Source organism: Saccopteryx leptura, chromosome 1 (assembly GCF_036850995.1).
Source record: "Saccopteryx leptura isolate mSacLep1 chromosome 1, mSacLep1_pri_phased_curated, whole genome shotgun sequence".
NCBI lineage: Eukaryota > Metazoa > Chordata > Mammalia > Chiroptera > Emballonuridae > Saccopteryx > Saccopteryx leptura.
This window is the reverse complement of record NC_089503.1, coordinates 287,601,849-287,622,497: the sequence shown is the minus strand read 5'-3', so window position 1 is coordinate 287,622,497 and position 20,649 is coordinate 287,601,849. Positions and strand designations below refer to the sequence as shown.

The 20,649-nt window shown below is 47.3% G+C and overlaps 1 protein-coding gene across 2 annotated transcripts in view; it reads left to right on the top strand.

Moving 5' to 3' along the window:
- Window positions 1-20,649, top strand: part of BORCS5 (BLOC-1 related complex subunit 5) — a 90,608-nt gene that overhangs the window by 57,144 nt on the left and 12,815 nt on the right. For both annotated transcript variants that reach the window (XM_066361155.1, XM_066361154.1), the window contains exon 3: window positions 308-465. In XM_066361155.1, coding sequence (XP_066217252.1) covers window positions 308-465 — 158 coding nt within the window. The remainder of the gene's footprint in view (window positions 1-307; window positions 466-20,649) is intronic.

Here is a 20,649-nt window from a genome sequence, read left to right as displayed (position 1 = left end):
GGGAAGTTACTTAACCTTTCTGTGTCGGGGATTTCTCATCTGGAAAATGGGGCTACTAATACCTTACTTTCAGTGGTGATTGTGAGTATAAATAATGCACAGGAAGCACTCTGCCAGTGCTTGGTACATAATAGATGCTCCATAAATGATAGTTGCTATGGTTGTCATTAGCATAAAACAAAAGATGCAAGATTAATTTTAGGTCTCTTACCCAGTCTTTAGTAAACTTATGGCTAAGCTACATTACTTATAAGTTTAACAGTAATTTCCATTTTGTTTGATTTCATTCTTTTTTTCTGTTTTGAAGGACTGTTGAGTGGCCAGACTTCACCAACAAACACCAAACTGGAGAAACTGGATTCTCAGCAGGTGTTACAGCTCTGCCTCCGATATCAGGACCACCTCCATCAGTGTGCAGAGGCCGTTGCTTTTGATCAGAATGCTTTGGTTAAACGAATCAAAGAGGTAAGTGTTGTGGGAAAATAACATTGCTGACTTCTATTATGATTTCCTCTGACTCCTGAGTCCTTTTCTACTGGGTGGTGGATCCAGTGATCCTAGCTTTATTGAAAGTACAGTGGTACCTTGAGATATGAATTTAATTCGTTCTGTAACTGAGCTCATAAGTCAGTCAACTCGTATATCAAACTGCCGATACTGGACCCGTGTGCCAATGCGCCAACTATCGGCAGCTTCCCAAATCATGACTCGTATCTCGGAATTTTGGTCAGATCTCAAACAAAAATACGGACTGAGTCACAGTTTGAATCTTAAAAAAAAAATTTTGTAGCCTGGCCAGGCGGTGGCGCAGTAGATAGAGCGTCGGACTGGGATGCGGAAGGATCCAGGTTCGAGACCCCAAGATCGCCAGCTTGAGCGCGGGCTCATCTGGTTTGAGAAAAAAAAAAAAAAAAAAAAAAGCTCACTGGCTTGGACCCAAGGTTGTTGGCTCCAGCAAGGGGTTACTAGGACTGCTGAAGGCCCCACGGTCAAGGCACATATGAGAAAGCAATCAATGAACAACTAAGAAGTTGCAACGCGCAACGAGAAACTAATGATTGATGCTTCTCATCTCTCTCCGTTCCTGTCTGTCTGTCCCTGTCTATCTCTGCCTCTGTAAAAAAAATAAAAATAAAAAATAAAACAATTTGTATGTTGGTCTGTTCATATCTCAAGTTACCACTGTAATCATTTTCTAGCTAAATTTTGACATTTGTCCTCACTGCTTTGGGGGATTGTCTTTCCTAACTGTAAAATACGAAGGTGAAAAAGAGGGGTCTATGAAGCTAGACCAATCTGAGTTTGAATCCTGGAAGTATCAACTCATAGTTATATCACTTCAGTTGTTCATTGATTGCTTCTCATATGTGCCTTGACTGGGGGGGCTCCAGTCAAGCCAGCGACCTTGGGACCATGTTGATGATCCCGCACTCAAGCCGGCAGTTCTATGCTCAAGCTGGCGAGCCTGCGCTCAAGCCAGATGAGCCCACACTCAAGACCTCGGGGTTTTGAACATGGGACCTCAGTATCCCAGGTCAGTGCTTTATCTACTGCCCCACCACTGGTCAGGCAGTTAGCTCTTTTTTTTTTCAATTTCAATTTTCTTTTTCTTTTTTTTTTAATTTTAATTTTATTTTATTTATTCATTTTAGAAAGGAGAGAAAGAGGGAGAGAGAGAGAGAGGAGAGAGATAGAGAGAGAAGGGGGGGAGCAGGAAGCACCATATGTGCCTTGACCAGGCAAACCCAGGGTTTCTGACCTCAGCATTTCCAGGTCGATGCTTTATCCACTGCACCACCACAGGTCAGGCTCAATTTTATTTTTCAATTACAGTTTACATTCAGCATTATTTTGTATCAGTTTTAGATGTACAGCATAGTGATTAGCTAATAATATGCTTTCTATAGAGTTCTCCCCAATATTTCCAGTACCCACCTGGCACCATACAGTTACTATATAGTATTACTGGCTATACTCCCTATGCAGTACTTTACAACTATCAATCTGTACTTCTTAATCACTTCACCCTGCTCTCCCATGCCCACAATTCCCTTCTGCTCTGGCAACCATCAGTCTGTTCTCTGAATCTATGGTCTGTGTCTATTTTGTTTGTTCATTTATTTTGTTCCTTAGATTCTCCATATGAGTGGAATCATATAGCAATGTCTTTCTCTGACTGACTTATTTCGAGTGTTGGCTCTTATTAGTATATTTGAATTCCTGCCATAAAAATTTGCTCTAGCTAACATTATATCCTCAGAACGACTTTAGCTGATTCTTACATGTAATTTGTATTTTATTTTCAAATAGGGCATCTGTTCTTTGAGAACAGAAGTCTTGACATCCCCCTAAAACTTACATTCTTCACTGTGTCAGCATATGAAAAGCTTGGCGTTTCTTATTGGTTGGATGGAAACAATTATGCATATTAAACCACAAGGTTCTATAAAGAAAGAAACAATTTTTTTTTTAAGTAAGAGAAACAGATAGAGATAAGCAGACAGGAAGGGAAAAAGATGAGAAGCATCAATTCTTTGTAGCGGCTCCTTATTTGTTCATTGACTGCTTTCTTATATGTGCCTTAACTGGGGGGCTACAGCAGAGTGAGTGACCCCTTGCTCAAGCCAGAGACCTTGGGCTCAAGCCAGTGACCATGGGGTCATGTCTATGATCCCACACTCAAGCCAGCAACCCCGTGCTCAAGCTGGAGACCTTGGGGTTTTGAACTTGGGTCCTCTGCATCCCAGGCCAACACTATCCACTGTGCCACCTCCTGGTTAGGCAAAACAAGATAATTTATGTAAACGTACTTAGTAAGCTGAACAGCATACTGGAGTGTTGAGTAACCAGTAATGACACTGAGTAGGTACTTCAAAGCACTGAAATGTACCCCTGACTGGGCCACGGCACTGCACAGCTCTGGGAGCACCAAGATGTAAGTAAATACATTTTCCAAAGTTTTCACTCAAGAAGAGATTTCTATTCCTGGCACTTTGAAGTAGTGTCATAAAGAAAAGGTTGCCTGACCTGGTGGTGGCGCAGTGGATAGAGCGTCGGACTGGGATGCGGAAGGACCCAGGTTCGAGACCCCGAGGTCGCCAACTTGAGTGCCGGCTCATCTGGTTTGAGCGAGGCTCACCAGCTTGGACCCAAGGTCACTGGCTCCAGCAAGGGGTTACTCGGTCTGCTGAAGGCCCGCGGTCAAGGCACATGTGAGAAAGCAATCAATGAACAACTAAGGTGTTGCAACGCACAATGAAAAAATAATGATTGATGCTTCTCATCTCTCTCTGTTACTGTCTGTCTGTCCCTGTCTATCCCTCTCTCTGACTCACTCTCTGTCTCCGTAAAAAAAAATAATTAAAAAAAAAAAAAAAAAAAAAAGAAAAGGTCTGGAGCTCTATCTTGGAGAAACCATGTATGTGAATGGCACCCCCTTGGAGTTGTTTAACAGAAGAGTTCTGGTCATTGTTTCAGGCCAGAGAAAATGGACAGGAGGCAACACACAAGTAAAAGGCCGAGAATCACTAGAAATTAATTATTTATCAGTAATGGAAGTAGTGCATCCTTAAAATTACAAAGTTATCACCAGTGATATCAATTTAAATTTGCCACAACCTCCAGCATATTAGCACATTGCTCTCATAAAATGCTGTATGTGAGTATGCTTCTCTCACGGAAGTCTTCTATTTGGAAGCCTATGAAATATGCCCTTTCATATGGGTTGGCATTGGTGTGGCCTTTCAAATGATATAAACTATTTTACTACATTATGATTTACATAGCTTCAAGTCCCAAACATGACTATGCATTAGAATCAGTTGGGTTTTTGTTTTAATACTGAATTCTGTCCCCACAGTAGTCTAGGTAGTGGTTTGTAAACCTTTATTTTAATAAGTTTAGCAAATGATTCTGATGCCATTCTTCATTACCTGGGATTTGGAAACTGCTGATCTACAGTGTTTTCCAAAGTAAGTTCTAGAAAACTAGTCCATGTAAGATCAAACCATTTGCATATTCTATCACCACCTTGGAAACTCACAATGCATATTACCTTATTAAAAGTTCTTAGGAAACTTACAACAAAGAAAACCAGCACTTTTCAAACTTTTTTCACCACACAACCCTTATATTCGTTTAACATCTAGTATTAACATCTTATAGAAATAGCATTTTTTTTTTTTTTTTTTTTTTTTTTTTTTTTTTCTTTTCATTTTTCTGAAGCTGGAAACAGGGAGAGACAGTCAGACAGACTCCCGCATGCGCCCGACCGGGATCCACCCGGCACGCCCACCATGGGCGGTGCTCTGCCCCCCAGGGGGCGATGCTCTGCCCATCCTGGGCGTCGCCATATTGCGACCAGAGCCACTCTAGCGCCTGAGGCAGAGGCCACAGAGCCAACCCCAGCGCCCGGGCCATCGTTGCTCCAATGGAGCCTTGGCTGCGGGAGGGGAAGAGAGAGACAGAGAGGAAAGCGCGGCGGAGGGGTGGAGAAGCAAATGGGCGCTTCTCCTATGTGCCCTGGCCGGGAATCGAACCTGGGTCCTCCGCACGCTAGGCCGATGCTCTACCGCTGAGCCAACCGGCCAGGGCAGAAATAGCATTTTTAAAGAAACTTCTTGTAGACATAAGAAAGACTTTATCATTTTTGACTATGGTTCTAGAAATTAACCATGACATTATCTTTCAGAGAGATGATTTTAGAAAAAGTAAAGTTAACTTTTTAATGCTCCTTGTCCTCTAATCCAGGTCTGGCGTTGTATAGTTTAGAAAGTGTAGTCCAGAAAGATTGACTAGCTCATTTTTAAAGAGCTGGGTGAAGTGTTTTGTAGCCGGCAGCACAAGACAGAGCTCCTCATTATGCATTTCCAAGACTCAGAACAGTGTTTCTTGGCCCTGAATGTGTATCAGAATCCCCCAGGAATTTCCCCCCAGTATGTGTGATGGAAAATTTGACACACACACTGAAGTAGACGAACACTGTGATCCCATGGACTCAGTGCCCACCTGCTACAGGCACCAGCTTGGCAGCTCCCGGTTCACTGTACTCCCCCCCCCCCACCTCCTTGGCTGGTCTATTTTGCAGTAAATCTCAAGCGAGCATATCATTTCATTCATAAATGTTTAAGTATGTATCTTTAAAAATAAAGGACTTTTTAAGAAGCGTTTTAATCTGAATCAATTTTAGACCAGAGAAAAGTCACACAGATAATTCAGAGTACCTGTACTGTACACCCCACACACAGCCTCCTCTGAAGGGCGTATCCTCAGAACCTTTAGCACGGTAATCAGCACCAGGAAATCAACACTGGGACGTACTATTAACAAATCGAAGACCTTATTTGACACTTACCAGTTTCCCACTACTGAAGAACTTCTTTTCCAAAACACAGCCACAATGCTGTTATCATACCTCAAGTCTTTAACAATAATACCTTCATTCAGTATAGCTGAGCTGCTTTGAGGAAAATACTGATGTATAGGTCTCACTCTAAACCAGTTAGATTGAAATCTTTGAAGGGTGGTGGGTGGGGAAGGGAGAAAGCTGAGCATTTTGGTGTTTATGAAAGTGTTCTAGAATCTGAAACCAACATTGAGAACCAGTGTTCTGGAACATTTGTTTAACATGACTACGCTGAGGTAAAAATTCTGTTGGAGGAACTTTGGGACTCACTTGGGGTAGTCAGCAGTTGCCTGGGCTTGTTGGAGACTCAGAAGTACTCCCAGTGCTGAGGAACACTCCACAGTTCTCAGGGCAGAGGAGGCGAGCGCTCTCCAGGGTTCTCACTGGTGACTTGTTGTCTCTGTTGGAAAGTGCCAGCACACCCCTGCAACACACAGCCATCTGTGCTCATTTCAAACCTCAGGGTCAAAATTACTCATTTCCAAATGAACAAAGCTGAGGATATAGTTTTGATCAAACACCAACTCTCTGATATTATTCCAGATGTTACCTGGAGATTTGGTTGCCAGAGTGAGGAAGTAACATAATGCTATATGTGTTGAAAAGTAAGTGGACTTAGTAACCATGGAGAATATGTATTAGTGGAGGTGCAGAACCTAGATCGCCCAGAGGCCTATAAAGTTACAGCGCTTGTGATCACTTAACTTTGGGTTAAAGGGAAACATGGCTATAATGTGTCTGATTCAGAGAAAAGAAAATCAAGGAGACAGCTAAGCTTTCCTGTTGCTAAATTTGGATGATGCTCTTGAATGACAAGTTTATGTTTTAAAAATGTGTATGAGAGAGGCCTGACCTGTGGTGGCGCAGTGGATAAAGCGTCAACCTGGAAATGCTGAGGTTGCCGGTTCAAAACCCTGGGCTTGTCTGGTCAAGGCACATATGGGAGTCGATGCTTCTTGCTCCTCCCCCTTCTCTCTTCTCTTCTCTTCTCTTCTCTTCTCTTCTCTTCTCTTCTCTTCTCTTCTCTTCTCTTCTCTTCTCTTCTCCTCTTCTCTTCTCTTCTCTTCTCTTCTCTCTCTCTCTCTCTCTCTCTCTCCCCCCCCCTCTATAATGAATAAATAAAATCTTTTTAAAAAATTTAAAAAAAAGAAAAAAGAAAGAAAATGTGTATGAGAGAGAAGTAGAAGAAAGAGGTGGTCTTCCTTCACAATCAGGGCGTTTTGTAATATACTTTGACCACGAGTTTTAGGATGACCCCTCAGTCAACCAGCTCTCACTGCTGAGCAGCTATGGGAGACCTATTATTGTGAGGCCCTTCCGGGGTTACAGAGAAATGAATGTGACATAGTCCCTGCTCGCCCACAGCTGTCTAGGTGAGGGAACAAAGACACACAGAACAGTAATATGAAAGTGTAAAGCCAGTAGGCGTGGCCAGGGCCACTATCACAGCAGCCCGGCCCATGCAGGTTCGCATTGGATTTGGACAGTCGGTAAAGAAACCATGGAGCCAAAAACTGGTGGGCCATAGTCTTTAATCTAGCTTGCACCCGGCGGGCAAGTAAAAATACACACTGGGCTCCAAAACCCACTCACATTCAGTGCTCACAAAGCTACTGATTTATCCGAGTTTCCTAGAATCAAAGGTTTCTAGCTCACCAACCTTATTCTCCTCAGTTCCCCATTTCCTTCCTTATCCCAGATACAAACTCTACACAAACTGGCATCTCACTCAGCACTCCGCCATCTTGGCTGCTTCTCCTGGCCTCCTCCACGTGGCCTCTAGCTGCTGGCTCTACTCTCTCCGCTCTCTCATGCTAACCTCAGGAACCAAGAACCCAAGCTCTCACTTCGTCCCCATTTTATAGTGTAGCAATCCAAACTCTTAATCCAATATACAAAACAGGGAAGTCTCTAATACAAAGTCACTTCTCTGAGGCATGATTGGATTGTACCGCCCTACATCAAAAAGGGTGGGAAAGGCCTAATCCCAAAACCAAGCCCCAGGCTACAAGGATTCTCAACACACATTAATATCACCTGGGCTACGGCTTCACGTGGGCAGCGTAATCTTTAACAAAGTGAGCATAATACATTTTATCTGCCCAACAGAAAGGTAAGACTATTGATGGAGAATGCTTAATTATGGTTATAATTGAAGTTCTACCAGTTAAAGATTAGGCTCTCTAGGAGCAGGAGGGGTATAAGCTAGGTCTTTGGGAATTTGGGGAATGAATGGAGAGGAGGTAAGTGTCGCTGGCCAGGGGAACAGACTGTCAGTCCTAGAAGAAAATGAACTTGGGTGCTCCAGGGGACTGTAAAGAAACTAAACTTGGTCAAAGCCATCTTCTCTACATTAAGAACAACAGAATGTTGGCATCGGAAGGACCTTGGAGACCTTCTGGCCCAGTGCTGTCATTGTTTAGATGCAGAAATTGAAGCCTGTGAGAGAAAGTAAGCTCCTTCTCCAGTTAGAGTGAGACAGTGGCCAGAGTTATGGGATTAAAAGTGGATGAAGATTAAAGGAGGGTTTTTGTTTTTGTTTTTTGCAGGTGATATACTTGAACGTGTTTACAAATTAAAGGGGAAGAGATAGAAAAAATCAAGATAAAAGATAAGGGATTCATGAAGCATGATCCTGGGGGGACAAGAGGATAGGATCTAGAGCTTATTTATTCAATATTTTGAGAGAAGAGGAAGGTTATGGATAAGTTTATAAAGAGAGGATGCCTCACAGATCAGTCACACGTGAAGAGCCTGTATTCTCTCTGAAGAGGGGCGGTTACCTGTTAAAGAGTGGCCACTGCGGAGCATCCAGTGGTGAGCACTGGGAGTTACCCAGGGCTCAGCTGAGCGGGAAGACCTCTGCCTTAGATTTGTGGTGACTTGGCTTAGTGGTTCCGAGCGCAGACTCCAGAGCCTCATTGCCTGTGTTAAAGTCCTGGCACTGCCTCTAACTCCCTGTGTGACCGTGGCCAAGTTACTTATCTTCTGATCCTCAGTTACCTCTTCTGTTAAGTGGAGATAAAAATAGGATCCTCCTCAGTAAGGTTTTCCTGAGGGTTAAACAAATTTCTCTGTCAAGTACCTAGGACCGTGTCTGCTATATAGTAAACACTGGAGTATTAGCACTTATTATTGTTTTGTTTCAAATACTAATAATGGGCTTGTCCTGTGGTGGTGCACTGGATCAGGTGTCGACCTGGAATGCTGGGGTCGCTGGGTCAAAACCCTGGGCTTGCCCGGTCGGAGCGAATGTGGGAATTGATGGTTCCTGCTCCTCTACCCTTCTCTCTCTCTCTCTCTGTCTCTCTTCTCTAAAATGAATAAATAAATAAATAATACTAATAATGACTGAAAGAGAAAAACCTAACCTTATTGCCTCAAACTGGACCATACCAAGTTTCTTGATACCAGCCCACAAATATTGGCTCATTTTAAATATAATACCCTCAATACCTAAATGACATAAAGAACTAAATAATTGGCCTACTCTGGTTTCCTTCACACCCTGCATGATTCCTTTCATACCATGCATATGTGGTTTTTTGGAATTTTTGTAGTGAATTTAACTGTTTATTCTGCCCTGTGAATAATAAACTGGTGCCTAGGAAACATGAATCATGAGAAATGTGAGACTGGATGGCAGCAAATTAGTCCTGGGCTTCGAGGCTGTGGATCTGTCACTTATTATTTTGGTGATTTTCTATGATATCTCATCATTTCTACTTAAGGATTCAAGTTGACAGGCAGACATTTTCAGTTTTAGGACACATCTGCCATTGAAGTTTGGGTTAAGCGAAAGGTAAAGGAACATGTATCCTCCTCATGTGGGTGCTTTCCCCAGGGTGGGGGAGTTGGAGGAAAGAGGACTGGGGGCAAGTACACAGCCCCAAGAACACATGGTTGAGACATCTGGAGCAAGCAGTTCTTGTCCCTGACCTAGATCATGTTTCTGCTCTACTCTAGTTGCTATCCGCATGCAAACAAATGAGAACACCTTCTCACCAAGATAAAGCCACTAGGTTTATTATGTGCTTGCTTAAAGGCCTTGAAATGAAATTCATGATATGATTCTGGTAGTCACGGTGTTTTTCATTCTTAGGTGTGTTGATAAGCAGGCTATTTTAGCATAAACTAATGGAAGTAGTAAAGGGGAGTGTTGGTCAAATAAGTTTGTAAATATGATATATATGTTTGCTCGCTTATAGTTTGTATTGGGTGTGGGGGACAGGCTGTAAGCAAGCAGCATCCTTATAGCCTAAGACTTAGTTTTAAGACTAAGCTTTTCCCCACACCCTTGACTATTGCATGATGTAAGGTGGTGCACTCTCATCAGGAATCCCATTATGCCTCAGATAAGTGACTTTGTATCAGAGACTTCCTTGTTTGTATATTGGATTAAAGGTTTTGATTTCTATACTATAAAGTGGGCAAACCAGGAGCTTGCTCTCTCTCTGTTCCTGCTATCACCATTGAAGGGGCCTCCCTGATCCCTTGCCCTTCATGGGAAAAGCAGGTTTTCTGCTTTTTCCTTGTCTCCTCTTGTGTCTTGCCTGTTTTGGTGAGACACCAATAAACAGAATGGCCCACCATCCTCCGACTCCGCCATTTCTTTATTGTTTCCCCAAATCCAATGGGAACGTGCATGTGAATGGCCACATAGCGGCTCCTGGCCTTACAACTGGTGTAGTTTGTGGCAGGATTCAGAGATCAGTATAGGGTTGCCACCCTTGAAGGGTGGGGTAGAGTACTGGTTGCTGCTCTGGCTCCCCATTGCTGTCCTTGTAGGGGCCGTGGGCTGCGTGTTTTTTTACTCAAGGGGAAACCAGGAGTTCTGTGTGAGAAGCTGCTCGAGGTCAAAAGCTTCGGTACGAATTGCAAATCGAACGGCAGAAAAGGCTGGAATTGGAGCGAGCACTGGAGAAGGAATTATGGGTTCACGAGTTGCAGTTTACCCTGGAAGTTGAACGTGTTCACCGGCAGTTGTTGGAGAAACAACTGCGGATTCAAGAGCTCGAGTCTCAGCTTCTGGCCAAAAGCCAGCAGCCACAGGAGCCTAAACGGTCACCAAAGGAGCAGCAGCATCTGTGCCAGTGGATTGGCTTTGAGTCAGTGGGAGCAGGCGTTTGCAACTCTTCTTCTGAGGATGAGAAGGCTCAGGCTGAAGCTGCCATACGCACACTCAGAGCCTGACCAGTGGTCGCCAAGAAGGTAAAAACCCAGCAATGGAACACTCTGTGGTCCGGCCCTATACCCAGGCAGAGCTGATGGAGTTGGGGGCACAATTTAGGCAGAAACCTACTGAATCCCTGGTAGCCTGATATTGGGCAGATAAAATATATTATGCTCACTTTGTTAAAGATGGTGCTGCCCACGTGGAAGCCCATCGCCCAGGTGATATTAGGGCCCTTCTTCTTGGGATGAGTGTGATTATATTAATGTGTGTTGAGGGCGGGCTGTGGGCAGGCAGAATCTTTGTAACCTGGGGCTTGGTTTTAGGACTAAGCCTTTCTCACCCTTTTTGATGTGGGGTGGTGCACTCTCATGAGGAATCCCATTATGCCTCAGATAAGTGACTTTGTATCAGAGACTTCCTTGTTTGTATATTGGATTAAAGGTTTTGAACCTACACTATAAAATGGGGACAGACCAGGAGCTTGCTCTCTCTTGGTTCCTGAGATTAGCGTTAGAGGAGAGAGCAGGGATGAGAGCAGAGAAGGGCCACGTGGAGTAGGCCAGGAGAAGCAGCCAAGATGGTGGAGTGCTGAGGGAGAAGCCAGTTTGTGCAGAGAGGAGATGGGGAACAGAGGTGAATGAGACAGGTGAGGTTAGAAACCTTTGATTCTAGGAAACTCGGATAAGTCAGTAGCTTTGTGAGCACTGAATAAGTGGGTTTTGGAGCCCAGTGTGTGTTTTTACTTGCCCACTGGTGCAAGCTAGGATTAAAGGTTATGGCCCACCAGTTCTTGGCTCTGTTGTTTCATTACTATCTGTCCAAATCTAATGCGAACCTGCATGTGAATGGCCACGATGGTGGTTCCTGGCTTTACACCTGGTTACTACGATTATGGGACATAGGGGTGGATGGTATCATGCTCTCTGGAATAGAGATGGAGAAATTGGCCGCCATTACCACACACTCCTCCTTGAGAAGCGTCTTCAGAACTGCCATGGCAACCCAGGAGACCATACCCTATTAGAATGGGTGATGGCCGCCATTCGTATGGTCTGGCAGAATGCTGGAGAATTTCCAGGGGCAATGAGTCGGTGGCAGTGCTACAGTGAGTTAGTAAAGGTCCTTTGGGAACTAGGTATGAAGAATGGTGTTTTCAACCTTGGGTCCCGTGGGCCAGACGAGGAAGTGTTTACGGCAATAATGAGGGAATTTGTCCGCCCCGTCAGCTTTTTTTTTTTTTTTATCCACTTTAGAGAGGAGAGGGAGAGACAGAGAGAAGGAGGGGAGGAGCTGGAAGCATCAACTCCCATATGTGCCTTGACCAGGGTTTTGAACCAGGGACCTCAGCATTTCCAGGTCAATGCTTTATCCACTGCGCCACCACAAGCCCAGGGTTTTGAACCAGGGACCTCAGCATTTCCAGGTCAATGCTTTATCCACTGCGCCACCACAGGTCAGGCTCCATCAGCTTTTTTGAGGTTACTTGTGGCTATCTAGGGTCCCTATGTGGGGCAGCCCATCAATGCAGTTACACAGATGGTAGCAGATTTGGGAGAGCTGGAGGCCGCTTGCTGGAGGCCCCATGCTTTATGTGGGGATCATAAAGCAGTGAGGGCTGCTGCCTATGTTGCTCCCCCCCCCCCCCAACAAGGGAAACGGACCTATAAAGTTTACCTGAACACAGATGTGGGTAGACTTGATTGCGGCTGGAGCAGATAAGGGGAAATTGGATGGCCAGTTCTTTTGGAGCTTTGGCGACAGCTTAAACCAGAACAGAATTTTCAGCCACTGAGACGAAAGGCCCCAGCAGCTACCAATAAAATGTTTGGTGCGCGGGGCAGCTTGCTTACAAGATTATATGATAGAGATGGCCGAGAGAGAGAAGAACTCCCAAGACCCATTGTACCAGTTTGAATAGGAAAAGGGCCGAGGGACCCATCTAACGGGGATGGGCGGGGACCGGAGGCCACACGTGGAACTGGCTATCCATTGGTTCCCTTCCAGTGTACAACGGGTGTTGACCTTGGTGGATACAGGTGTAGAATGTTCCCTCTATGGGAATCCAGAGCGGTTTGCTGGGACCCCAGTGGCCATTGACGGTTATGGGGGCCAAACTGTTCAAGTGAAGCCAATAACTATTCCATTGGGGGTAGAAAGACTGCCTCCTAAGCCATATAAGGTATATGTATCTCCTATTCCTGAATATATTTTGGGGGTAGATGTCTTGCAAGGACTGTGGTTGGAAACTACAGCCGGGGAGTTCCGGCTGTGGATCAGGGTTGTGAAGGCAGTATTGCGGGGACATGCATCACATTCAGGCGCAAGGTTCATTTGCAGCAACTAAGAGTGCTGTCAAGGTGGCACAGGCCTTGAATGTGTTTGATCCTACCAGGCTCTGTGAGCTGGATGTTCATGTAACCTCGGAGGGGTTTGGATGGGGCTTGTGGCAGCGGACAGAGCACTTACGGCAACCTATTGGATTTTGGTCCCAATTGTGGAAAGGTGCTGAAGTCTGTTACTCATTAGTGGAGAAGCAGCTGGCAGCTGTGTGCTGCCCTCCTGGCAACTGAGAGTATTACAACCACAACACCAGGTACAGTCAAGACAACATATCCTATTGCAGGATGGGTGAGAGATTGGGCGACCAACCCACGTAGTGGTATGGCCCACATGTCTACCCTGGCCATGTAGGGTGCCTACCTGCAACAACGCTGTGCTCTTAGCACCAGCCTGTTGAGAGCAGAACTGCAGGAAGTCTTGGGTTCAGTCACCTATGCGACCTTAGAGTCAGGTGCAGCTGGGGCTCAGGAGGCAGAACCTGAAGTCAGTCCCTACCAGGAGGGGTGGGTGCCCATCCCCGAGGATGCCTGGTATACTGATGGTTCCAGCAGGGGCCAACCTGCCAAATGGATGGCTATCGCCTTCCATCCAGCCACTGAGACTATTTGGATGGACACAGGTACAGGCCAAAGCAGCCAATGGGCAGAATTAAGAGCTGTTTGGCTAGTTGCCCATAATGAACCTTCACCTCTGGTGATCTGTACTGACAGTTGGGCTGTCTATCGTGGACTGACCCTTTGGATTGCTACTTGGCACATTAACCAGTGGATGGTAATGCACCGTCCACTATGGGGTCAGGCCATGTGGCAGGACTTATGGGAAATAGGACACCAAAAGCAGGTGACAGTAAAGCCCTGGCTGGTTGGCTCAGCGGTAGAGCGTCGGCCTAGCATGCGGAGGACCCGGGTTCGATTCCCGGCCAGGGCACACAGGAGAAGCGCCCATTTGCTTCTCCACCCCTCCGCCGCGCTTTCCTCTCTGTCTCTCTCTTCCCCTCCCGCAGCCAAGGCTCCATTGGAGCAAAAGATGGCCCGGGCGCTGGGGATGGCTCTGTGGCCTCTGCCCCAGGCGCTAGAGTGGCTCTGGTCGCAATATGGCGACGCCCAGGATGGGCAGAGCATCGCCCCCTGGTGGGCAGAGCGTCGCCCCCTGGTGGGCGTGCCGGGTGGATCCCGGTCGGGCGCATGCGGGAGTCTGTCTGTCTCTCCCTGTTTCCAGCTTCAGAAAAATGAAAGAAAAAAAAAAAAAGAAAAAAAAGAAAAAAAAAAAAAAAGCAGGTGACAGTATATCATGTCATGGGGCATGCCCCTCTATCCCATCCTGGGAATGATGAGGCAGATACATTGGCAAGGGTGCGATGGTTGGAGACTGCACCTGCAGGTGGTGTGGCGCAGTGGCTCCACCGGTGCCTGCTCCATGTGGGACAGAAAACTATGTGGGCTACGGTTAAGGCATGGAACTTGCCTGTGTCCTATGCAGAGGTACTTGCAGCCTGTGAGCAATGTGCAGTATGTTCCAAGGAACACCCTCGGAGACCACTGGTGTCACCTGGACAGATCTGGAGGGGCCATGTTCCACTGACATGGTGGCAGATAGACATCATTGGACCCTTACCAAAGTCAGAGGGTACCAGTATGCAGTCACTTGTGTAGATACTGCCACCGGGCTGCTTGCTGCTTACCCCGCCTGTAACCCTGACCAGAGGGCAGTCATACAGGCTCTGGACCGCCTGAGTGCTGCATATGGGCGACCGCTGGTCCTTGAAAGTGACAGTGGTACCCACTTCACTGGTTCAACGGTGAGGCAATGGGCTCAAGAGCTAGGAGTGGACTAGAAGTACCATGTTCCCTACCACCCCCAGGCTGCTGCTAACATTGAGCGGTATAATGGACTCTTAAAGCAGGGACTGCAACAGGAAGGGGGTACCAGCTCCCTTACTGGATGGACATGCCACTTATGGACATACTCCGGATTTTGAATGAGAGACCTTGACGGGGGAGCCCAGCTCCAGTAGAGGCCCTCCTGCATTGGGTAGCTGCCCCCATTCAGTTGCAGATACACACCAAGGACGTTTTACTCAAGCCAGGTTTTGGATAGCAGGGCAACATGCTCTTGCCTGCCCAACAGTCCTTCTTAAAGGCCAACAGCTTTGATGGACTTGGCCCTGAACTGTACAGGCCGCCCATCTGAATTGGCGGCCAGCACCTGGCCACCTAAGGTAGAAGTGTATTATCCCTTGAGTGCTCAGGGGTCAGCATTATGAAGGGCACCTTGTAATTTCTTTATGGCCGATAGTGATGTTGGGCAGATAAAATATATTATGCTCACTTTGTTAAAGATGGCGCTGCCCACATGGAAGCTCATCGCCCACGTGATATTAATGTGTTTTGGGGCGGGCTGTGGGCAGGCAGGATCCTTGTAGCCTGGGGCTTGGTTTTGGAATTAAGCCTTTCCCACCCTTTATGATGTGGGGTGGTACAATCCCATCATGCCTCAGAAAGTGACTTTGTATTAGAGACTTCCCTATTTGTATATTGGATTAAAGGTTTTTAATCTACACTATAAAGTGGGGCAGGCCGGAAGCTTGCTCTCTCTCGGTTCCTGAGATTATCATTAGAGGAGAGAGCAGAGAGGAGAGCAGAGAGAGGCCACATGGAGGAGGCCAGGAGAAGCAGCCAAGATGGTGGAGTGCTAAGTGAGAAGCCAGTTTGTGCAGAGTTGTGCAAGGAGAAGGAAGGAGATGGGGAACAGAGGTGAATAAGGCTAGTGAGGTTAGAAATCTTTGATTCTAGGAAACTCGGATAAGTCAGTAGATTTGTGAGCACTGAATGAGTGGGTTTTAGAGCCCAGTGTGTGTTTTTACTTGCTCACTGGGTAATAGCTAGGATTAAAGATGATGGCCCACCAGTTCTTGGCTCCGTTGTTTCATTACCGTCTGTCCAAATCCAGTGCGAACCTGCATGGGCCAGGCAGCTGTGATGGTGGCTGTGGTTACTGGCTTTACAAATGAGTTCTCCTATTTTACTACACATAGAACCAGCAGATGCTGGTGTATTGGCCAATAAGGTTTGGTATGCCTGCTCAGGGTGGCCTCTGGTACCAGCTACGGTGCTGTCTGCAGACAAAACTCTGGCCTGTATTCTACCAAAGGGAAAAGATTTGCCTCTCTTGGTGCCGCTGACAGCTCTGTCATTTCGCCCATAGCTTTTGATTTATTAATTCTATTGCTGTAGTTGGTACTGTTTCTGTTTATGCAATGTACCCCACTCCTTGCACAGTGACCATCATGGAAGATACCTGTGGTTTAGATTGTGAAGCGAGCAAAAGGGGTGGAATGTTGGCCAAATAAGCTTGTAAATATGATATATATGTTTGCTCACTTATAGTTTGTATTGGGTGTGGGGGACAGGCTGTAAGCAGGCCAGGTCATTATAGCCTAAGGCTTAGTTTTAAGACTAAGCTTTTGGCCCTGGCCAGTTGGCTCAGTGGTAGAGTGTCGGCCTGGCGTGTGGAAGTCCCGGGTTCGATTCCCGGCCAGGGCACACAGGAGAAGCGCCCATCTGCTTCTCCACCCCTCCCCCTCTCCTTCCTCTCTGTCTCTCTCTTCCCCTCCCGCAGCCGAGGCTCCATTGGAGCAAAAGATGGCCCGGGTGCTGGGGATGGCTCCTTGGCCTCTGCCCCAGGTGCTAGAGTGGCTCTGGTCGTGACAGAGCAACGCCCCAGATGGGCAGAGCATCGCCCCCTGGTGGGCGTGCCAGGTGGATCCCGGTCGGGCGCATACGGGAGTCTGTCTGCCTGCCTCCCCGTTTCCAGCTTCAGGAAAAAAAAAAAAAAAAAAACTAAGCTTTTCCCCACAATAGACTGATTGCATGGTGTAGGGTGGTTCATTCTCATGAGGAATCCCATTATGCCTCAGATAAGTGACTTTGTATCAGAGACTTTCTTTTTTGTATATTGGATTATTGGATTAAAGTTTTTTTTGTTAAAGATTTTTTTTATTTATTCATTAGAGAGAGAGAGAGAGAGAGAGAGAGAGAGAAGGGGGAGGAGCAGGAAGCATCAACTCCCATATGTGCCTTGACCAGGCAAGCCCAGGGTTTTGAACTGGCAACCTCAGCGTTTCCAGGTAGACGCTTTATCCACTGAGTCACCACAGGTCAGGCTGGATTAAAGGTTTTGATTTCTATACTATAAAGTAGGCAGACCAGGAGCTTGCTCTCTCTGTTCTTGCTATCACCATTGCAGGGGCCTCCCTGATCCCTTGCCCTACATAGCAAAAGCAGGTTTTCTGCTTTTCCCTTGTCTTCTCTTGTGTCTTGTCTGTCTTGGTGAGACACCAATAAACAGAATGGCCCACCATCCTCTGACTCCGCCTGTAAGGTATTTTTCCCCACAGAGAAAGAAGGAAGGGGCCGGAGCCACGAAGTGTGAAATAATAAAAGGCTTTATTGAGTACAGCGTGCATCCTGCCCGACGAGGCCCTCTGGTCCCGGGGGACAGAGACCAGAGGAGTTGCAAGGGGTGACCCGTGTGAGAGATATTTAAAAGGTCCCTAGGGTGGTTGAGTTAATATGATGTGGTGAAATCTCACTGGCTGACGGACGGTCGCTCTTTTCCAAAGGGCTTCTGGGAAGTTTCTTTTGGTGCGCTTGGTTGTGGGCGGTCCTAGCCAAAGTTCTCCCATTATCCACCTACCTTACATTCTGACCTTTTGTGTTAAATAGAATAGGGGCGCCATTTATTCGTCTGGCTACTTCCTGCTGATTAGGGCCATCGTGGGGAGGGGAGATTGGCCGGTGGTGGTTTTGTGGGGTGTCAGGAGAAACATCTGTTTGGCCGTGACTGGAGAAACTTCGCGGATGCAGTTCTGTAAGGATTTAAAAACAAGAAGAGTAATAGGGGGATTTGCAGGGTTCAGCCTTTTGGTGAGCTGGAGATGGGTAGGATCCAGTAGTTCCGACTGCCAGTGGTCCTGTATGGAGGCAAGCTTGAGGCAAAACTGCATGTCAGGAGTAGCATAGAAAGGGGAAAGGAAAGGGTCCCATCCATTCCCATAACTGAGACCTGTGAGGGAATTAGAGGTCCAGAGTGTGATGGCAAAACAGAGAAGGTAGCCCCCGTGTCCACAAGAAATAAGATGGACTTACCTGTTTTTGTAGCATTACCTGGGTTTGGGTGAGGCTGATGAGGGTCTCCAAGTCCAGGGTGTCAGTCCCAGGAGTTTGAGCGATGGGCCCACCTGGCTGGATTGGCCTCCCATTGGGGTGGCTTGTCCTCCATGTAGAGACGTTGAGGAAAAGCCTGTTGCCCAAAGGGGCAATTGCTCCGCCAGTGACCGGTTGCTTGCAGTTAGGGCAGTGCTCAGTGGGCAGCTGCAGGCAGGGGCCCTGCTGGGACCAGTGACCCTGCTTGCCACACTTAAAGCAAGCTGCTAGTGGGATTCCTCTTTGTGGCTTGGACTTGGGTCGGGCACTTCCTGTGTCTTGCCTCTGTTGCTCTGCGGGCCTCAGGGCTGCCACAAGAGTCTGGGTTTGGAGAGTTACCTTCTGCTGCATGCGGGCCTGGCGAACAGCCTTGTCCTGTTTCTACTAGTTGGGACCATTAAAAACTTTAAATGCCGTGTTCACAGGTCCCAGATAGGGTTTTGGGGGGGTTGAGAATAAGAGGAGGAGGGCTCGTGAGGAGCCTGGCACCCAGATCCAGCTGGAAACACTGGAGCCAGAGGCAGAACAGGGCCAGAACTTCTTGCAAGAAAATTGGGGTTGGGCCTTGGAGTCCTGCAAACCAGTGTAAGAGCCAATGACAGGCTGAGAATGGCCTGACAGAGGAGGAGTTTAAGAACACAGTGGAGAAGGGAGGGGCCCCTGGCCAGCAGGGGAGGAGAAAGAGAGGTGGTAGTGGTGAATAAGAAACAGGATTTTGCCAAGGGAGGGGAGGGGGCTCTTGGAGGGAAGAGATCTGAGTGAAAGAGGCCCGCAGAGGGACCAGAGAGAAGTCCCGAGAGAGGGGTGCCCCTGGGGGTCAGGCAGGAGGGGGAGAGAGTTGGGAGTCCGCAGAGAAGGAAAGATCAGGAGCAGAGGTTTCTCTGGCCAGAAAAAGGCCTGTGTGGTGGAACAGACGGCACAGAGATTAAGGACGGGTGTATGAATAACTAGAAGCCGTGAATGTAAGAGATCTCCAATCAGTTCCCAGCTCTTTTGGCGATAGTTAAACTGGTGAGGGTGTTAAAACCGAAAGCCCCTTCAGGAGGCTAATTCAGTGGGTTCTGTGACCTGGCCACAGTGGAGAAGAACAGTTTCTTCTTCTTTAGGGAGGGAGATTCCTGTGCCCCCATGGCCGCCCTCAGTCCTCGGAGTGGTCAGAGATGAGTATTGGCGTCCCAAAACTCAAGCTCTGGCCACGAACAGATAAGGTAAAGTGGATGTGCTCGGGACGTCTCCATGGGCACAAGTACTTGGACGGAAAGAGGTCCCTGACGCAGCTGCGGTTTTGAACAGGGAGTCTCAGTGGAAAGAACTGAGGGGAAGGCCGGAGGCAGGGGACTTACCACACAGTGCGCCAAAGTGGGTGGAAGGTCGGAGATCCTGGTTCTTTCTCGGAGGGGACGGGGAGAGGAACGGTCCTTGCGGACTTCAAACTCCTTCCAGGTTTTCGGCACCAAAATGTAAGGTATTTTTCCCCACTGAGAAGGAAGGAAGGGGCCAGAGCCACAAAGTGTGGAATAATAAAAGGCTTTATTGAGTACAGCGCGCATCCTGCCCGACGAGGTCCTCTGGTCCCGGGGGACAGAGACCAGAGGAGTTGCAAGGGGTGACCCTTGTGAGAGATATTTAAAGGGTCCCTAGGGTGGTCGAGTTAATATGACATGGGGAAATAAATCTCACTGGCTGACGTACAGTTGCTCTTTTCCAAAGGGCTCCTGGGAAGTTTCTTTTGGCATGCTTGGTTGTGGGCGGTCCCAGCCAAAGTTCCCCCATTATCCACCGATCTTACTCCGCCATTTCTCTACAATCTGCCTGAATCCTATGGGAACCTGCATGTGAATGGCCACAGTGGCGGCTCCTGACCATAAAAGGAGGTTCAGATGAACAGGGAGAAAGAGCTGCAATCCTTAGAAAGCCATATGATTACACAAGATTATAAAGAGACCTCAAATTTCTCTAATTTAGATCTTTCATTGTAAAAATAAAGAAACCAAGGTCATTGGAGTTTATTTGGGATATGTCTCAGGTTTTTTCTCTTAGTTAATGATTGAAATGATTATTAGATGGGTCTTCCTGAGCCCAGTCCTCTTTCCTGCTTTACCATACTACTTATGTCTCCTACTTTGAAATCTTTCATTTCAATTTTAGTTACTCCTTTTAAAGCAGTAGGCATTTAACTGGTGTGGTTTTTTGTTTTGTTTTGTTTTTTCATTTTTCCTAAGCTGGAAATGGGGAGGCAGTCAGACAGACTCCCACATGCGCCCGACCGGGATCCACCCGGCATGCCCACCAGGGTGCGATGCTCTGCCCCTCTGGGGCGTCGCTCTGTTGCATTCAGAGCCATTCTAGCACCTGAGGCAGAGGCCATGGAGCCATCCTCAGCGCCCGGGCTATCTTTGCTCCAATGGAACCTCGGCTGTGGGAGGGGAAGAGAGAGACAGAGAGGAAGGAGAGGGGGAGGGGTGGAGAAGCAGATGGGTGCTTCTCCTGTGTGCCCTGGCCGGGAATCGAACCCGGGACTCCTG